General features: G+C 43.2%; 1 protein-coding gene across 1 annotated transcript; it reads right to left on the bottom strand.

Moving 5' to 3' along the window:
• Positions 1-3,089: 3,089 nt before the first annotated feature.
• LOC117765414 (heat shock 70 kDa protein) lies at positions 3,090-5,809 on the bottom strand. Its single transcript, XM_034592027.1, has 2 exons — positions 5,674-5,809; positions 3,090-5,230 (listed from the first exon to the last, which is right to left on the bottom strand). Exon 2 carries the CDS (start codon positions 5,206-5,208, stop codon positions 3,286-3,288), a length of 1,923 nt encoding a protein of 640 aa, XP_034447918.1. The 5' UTR covers positions 5,209-5,230; positions 5,674-5,809; the 3' UTR covers positions 3,090-3,285.
• Between the last annotated feature and the right edge of the window lie 233 nt (positions 5,810-6,042).

Here is a 6,042-nt window from a genome sequence, read left to right as displayed (position 1 = left end):
CTAAATTTAAGGAAATAATCCCGATTACATTTAAACCCGTACTATCCGTCGATATAAACAACAAATTCATTAAAAACCCTAGCTCCACTGAGATTGACCATCTCGTCAATAGCTCTGTAAGGTCATTACGATTAACATTAGACTCAATAGCGCCTCTAAAAAAGAAACATATAAAACATAGTAAATTAGCTCCGTGGTATAATTCCAAGACACATGAGTTAAAACAAGTATCAAGAAAACTAGAAAGGAAGTGGCGCTCCAGCAACCGTGTTGAAAATCTCCTAGACTGGAAGAATAGTGTTAAAGCATATAAGAAGGCCCTCCACAAAGCAAGAGCTGCCTACTACTCAAAACTAATAGAAGAGAATAAAAACAACCCCAGGTTTCTCTTCAGCACTGTAGCCAGGCTGACTGAGAGTCACACCTCCACCGAACCCAGTATTCCTCGATCCCTAAATAGCAATATCTTTATGAATTTCTTTAATGATAAAATTCTAACCATTAGAAATCAAATCAACCATCTCCTGCCCTCAATTGGCACTAATACCCCATCAAGAATAGAAAACTCAGAAACGGCCAAGAATCTTACCAATTATTTAGACAGCTTCTCTCTGATCAGCCTCGATCAGCTGACCAAAATAATCTCATCTTCTAAACCAACAACTTGTATCTCAGACCCCATTCCTACAAAATTACTTAAAGAAATTCTGCCCCTAATTGACAGTTCATTACTGAACACAATACATCTGTCATTATCATCAGGATATGTACCACAGTCTTTTAAAATAGCTGTAATCAAACCCCTCCTCAAAAAACCCACCTTAGACCCAGAGGTTTTAGCCAATTATCGTCCGATATCTAATCTCCCCTTCCTGTCTAAAATCCTAGAAAAAGTTGTAGCCAATCAGCTGTGTGAGTTTCTCCAGGAAAATAATATATATGAAGACTTTCAGTCAGGGTTTAGAGCCAATCACAGCACAGAGACAGCCTTGGCAAAAGTCACTAATGATCTTCTAATAGCTTCAGATCAGGGGTTTGTGTCTGTCCTCGTTCTGTTAGATCTTAGTGCAGCATTTGACACAATTGACCATAATATTTTATTACAGAGACTAGAACAGTTAATTAGCATTAAAGGAACCGCCCTAAAATGGTTTAAATCCTATTTTTCAGACCGCTCCCAATTCGTGCAAATTAATGATGAGTCATCTGTGCGCACCAAAGTTAACCATGGTGTTCCACAAGGCTCTGTGCTCGGCCCAATTTTATTCTCATTATATATGCTTCCACTTGGAAACATTATCAGGACACACTCGGTAAATTTCCACTGCTATGCGGATGACACCCAGTTATACTTGTCAATAAAACCTGAACAAAGTAATCAAATAACTAAACTCCAAGCATGTCTCAAGGACATAAAAACCTGGATGACCCGCAATTTTCTCTTATTAAACTCAGATAAAACAGAGGTTCTAATACTTGGCCCTAAACACCTTAGAGATGCATTATCTAACGATATAGCTGCGCTAGACGACATTGCCCTTGCTTCCAATGAAACAGTCAGGAACTTGGGAGTGATCTTCGATCCTGATTTATCCTTTAATTCTCACTTAAAACAAATTTCTAGGACAGCCTTTTTTCACTTGCGTAATATCTCCAAAATCAGACATGTCCTTTCTCAAAAGGATGCAGAAAAACTAATCCACGCCTTTGTTACATCCAGACTGGATTATTGTAATTCCTTATTATCAGGCTCCAGCAGTAAGTTGTTAAAGACTCTGCAGCTTGTCCAAAATGCCGCAGCACGTGTCCTGACAAGAACCAAGAAAAGAGAGCACATTTCTCCAGTATTAGCTTCGCTACACTGGCTTCCGGTTAAATCTAGAATAGAATTTAAAATTCTCCTCCTCACCTTCAAGGCCCTTAACAATATGGCACCATTATCTCTTAAAGAGCTGTTAGTACCTTATCAACCCACTAGAGCACTGCGCTCCCAGAATTCAGGCTTACTTGTCGTCCCTAAAGTCTCTAAAAGTAGAGTAGGAGCCAGAGCTTTCAGCTATCAAGCTCCTCTCCTGTGGAATCATCTCCCACTTTCAGTTCGGGAGGCAGACACCATCTGTACGTTTAAGAGTAGGCTTAAAACCTTCCTTTTTGATAAAGCTTATAGTTAGAGCTGGTCCAGGCTTGTCCTAGACCTGCTCTTAGTTAGGCTGCTATAGGTTTAGAAGGTCGGGGGACACATGACACACGGAGCTTCTCTTTCCAGCTTCTCCTTCCTCTTCTCAATCTTTATCACATCAAAGTAATTCATATCCCATCAATACATGTTACTGACTTGACTTCCTCCCCGGAGTCCCTTTGCCTTATCGTCCGCAGATCCAGGGCCGCGGCTGTGGCCACATCATGGATTAGGATCTGTGGATCACGTATCAGAGGTCGTAATGGTGGATCCAGTATGGCGGATTCTGCATCGTGCTGGCTGATCGTGATAACAAAGGCAGATCCTTTATCGTGTTGGCATCAGATACTGGTAGTGGACCACGACCGAGGTGGCAGCTGATGATGGATCCTAATGGCGGCAGTGGACAATAACTGTGGACTATAGTGGCATCCGATCTTGATGGTGGATCATGATCTTGCTGGCTGCTGACCATGGACTATGATTGCAGCAGGACTGCTCGATACATAGTATTTCTCCTCAGACACTTGACCATTAATGACATTAATCCACCAATTCACTGACCTTCAGTTATACTTCAAAATGTTTACCCTAATCAATGCTGCTAAAACCTTTATCTTGATGTTCTCCTTTACACTTGACATCCATTGCACTTCTGTCCGTCCTGGGAGAGGGATCCCTCACATGTGGCTCTCTCTGAGGTTTCTACGTTCTTTTTTCCCTGTTAAAAGGGTTTTTAAGTAGTTTTTCCTTACTCTTGTTGAGGGTTAAGGGCAGAGGATGTCACACCATGTTAAAGCCCTATGAGACAAATTGTGATTTGTGAATATGGGCTATACAAATAAAATTTGATTGATTGATTGATTGATTGAAGTTGATTGAGGGCTAATAATGGAGAAGTCAATTTTAGCTACACCTGCTTGCTGACTGAGAGGAAAACTCCCAATTTAATGTTCAAACATCAAAGCCATGTAAAATATTTCAAGATTCAAGATTTGTATCATTACTAGTGAATAATAATAACAATGAATAACAATATTTGTGCAAACAAACAACTGTGACTAGGTTATCATATTCTTGCAAACAAAATGCTGACATTCATGGTATTAGTCCACTTCCTCAATAGTGGGACCCTGAGCGTTGCCTCCTGCATGGCCGCTGCTGCCTCCTGGTGGTGGTGCCGCTCCCTGGTACAGCTTTGTCACAATGGGCTTGCACACCTTCTCTAGTTCTTTCTGCTGGTGCTCATACTCGTCCTTCTCTGCCAGCTGGTTGTTCTCCAGCCAGGAAATTGTCTGGTTGCACTTGTCAATGACAACTTTTTTATCCTCCTCCTGAATCTTTCCTTTCATACTGTCATCCTCAACACTGCTCTTCATGTTGTAAACGTACGACTCCAGTGAGTTCCTTGATGAAATCGTGTCCCTCTTCTGGTCGTCATCAGCCTTGTACTTCTCAGCATCCTGTACCATTTGCTCAATCTCCTGTTTGCTGAGGCGGCCCTTGTCATTGGTGATGGTGATTTTGTTTTCCTTGCCGGTGCTTTTGTCGACGGCGGATACGTTCAGAATGCCGTTGGCATCAATGTCGAAAGTTACCTCCACCTGCGGTACACCTCGGGGAGCAGGAGGGATGCCAGCGAGCTCAAACTTGCCCAGGAGGTTGTTGTCCTTGGTCATGGCTCTCTCCCCCTCATACACCTGAATTAGCACACCAGGCTGGTTATCAGAGTAGGTGGAGAAGATCTGGGTTTGCTTGCTGGGGATAGTGGTGTTGCGTTTGATTAGCGGCGTCATGACTCCACCAACAGTCTCAATACCGAGAGACAGGGGAGCCACGTCCAGCAGCAGCAGATCTTGGACGTTCTCCGAAGTGTCACCCATGAGGATGGCAGCCTGGACTGCTGCACCATAAGCCACTGCTTCATCTGGGTTGATACTCTTGTTCAGTTCTCTGCCATTAAAGAAATCTTGCAAGAACTTCTGGATTTTGGGAATTCTTGTGGAGCCACCAACCAGGACGATTTCATGGATCTTGGACTTATCCATCTTGGAATCTTGTATGGCTTTCTCCACTGGCTCCAGTGTTCCCCTGAAGAGCTCTGAGTTGAGCTCCTCAAAGCGTGCCCTTGTGATGGAGGTGTAGAAGTCAATGCCCTCAAACAGAGAGTCGATTTCAATGCTGGCCTGGGTGCTTGAGGACAGGGTCCTTTTCGCTCTCTCACAAGCTGTGCGCAGTCTCCTAACTGCTCTCTTATTTTGGCTGATGTCTTTCTTGTACTTTCTTTTAAATTCCTCTAGGAAGTGACTGACCATCCGATTGTCAAAGTCCTCTCCACCAAGGTGTGTGTCTCCTGCAGTGGCTTTTACCTCAAAGATGCCGTCCTCAATGGTCAGGATGGACACGTCGAAGGTGCCTCCACCGAGATCAAAGATGAGCACGTTGCGCTCTCCTCTTTTACCTTTATCCAAGCCATAGGCAATCGCTGCTGCTGTGGGCTCGTTGATGATCCTCAGAACATTCAGACCAGAGATCACTCCAGCATCCTTAGTGGCTTGCCTCTGAGAATCATTGAAATAAGCTGGCACTGTGATGACTGCATTTGAAACCTTTTGTCCCAGGTAGGCCTCGGCTATCTCCTTCATTTTAACCAAGACCATTGACGAGATTTCCTCAGGGTTGAAGGCTTTGGTTTCGCCTTTATACTCCACCTGAACTTTGGGCTTTCCGTTATCACTGATCACCTTGAAAGGCCAAAGTTTCATGTCGGACTGGACGATGGAGTCACTAAACTTTCTTCCGATTAGTCGCTTGGCGTCAAATATTGTATTGGTGGGGTTCATGGCAACCTGGTTCTTGGCAGCATCTCCAATGAGCCTCTCTGTGTCGGTAAAGGCCACATAGCTGGGAGTTGTCCTGTTGCCCTGGTCGTTGGCGATGATCTCCACTTTGCCATGTTGGAAAACCGCAACGCAAGAATAGGTGGTCCCCAAATCAATGCCAATGGATATTCCCTTCGCTGAAGACATCCTGCTTGTTCCTTTAAAGTTCCTACAAAAATTTGGAAGAAATTAAATTACAGTGTTTTATGCTACTCATAAAAGCACCAACCACCACAACTGAAATCATAAAAAATTGCTTAATTACCAATGTCAGTTAGCAAAATTAAAATGTTTGTGTTGCTATTATTTTGTCCATCTACTTATCAGAGATATACACCTATGTTAAATTTGCAGAAGGAAACATTAAAAAAAACTATTACAAACACCAATTTTTCTGTAATCAAATAAACTCATTCTCAAATTTCAGTGTTTCTCTAATAGACGGAAATTCACCTGATGTCACGATTAATGAAGATAGAATGGTAAAAATGGTTGCATTTGTACTTAAAGTGTCACCATCATGGATAGACTGTAACCTTAGTCTGCACTAATGCCACCATTTAAATCCTGAAACAATCTTAATCTAAAAAGTAATAATAAGTTGCTACTTACTTTCAGAGATAAGGTCTGTGTCGCTCCGAGAGGTTGAAGGATCTCAGCAGACTCCGTCTTGTGTCGGCTTCTTGTTCAGTGTCTCAAACTCATGCCTGCTCTCACTCAGGCCACTGCTTATATTGTTCCATCCGGGTTTCCAGAACACTCCAAGCTCCTCCCCAAGCTCCTCCCCCGAGCTCAGTGACTAGTGCAGCTGGCTGGTGCGAGAGAGACGGGGAATATTCCAGAATGGGACAGAAGTTTGACGCTCAGCCAGCGGGGCAGACTGTCATAGGAACCCAATGTGGAGAATGTATGTGCAAGGCTCCTTCAAGTGTGGAAGTTTTTCTACCTTAACCATTCACCTCTTTCTCATCTGTCTCAGAA

The sequence above is a fragment of the Hippoglossus hippoglossus genome, chromosome 7 (assembly GCF_009819705.1).
Source record: "Hippoglossus hippoglossus isolate fHipHip1 chromosome 7, fHipHip1.pri, whole genome shotgun sequence".
Classification (NCBI taxonomy): Eukaryota; Metazoa; Chordata; class Actinopteri; order Pleuronectiformes; family Pleuronectidae; genus Hippoglossus; species Hippoglossus hippoglossus.
This window is presented reverse-complemented; position numbering and strand designations above follow the sequence as displayed.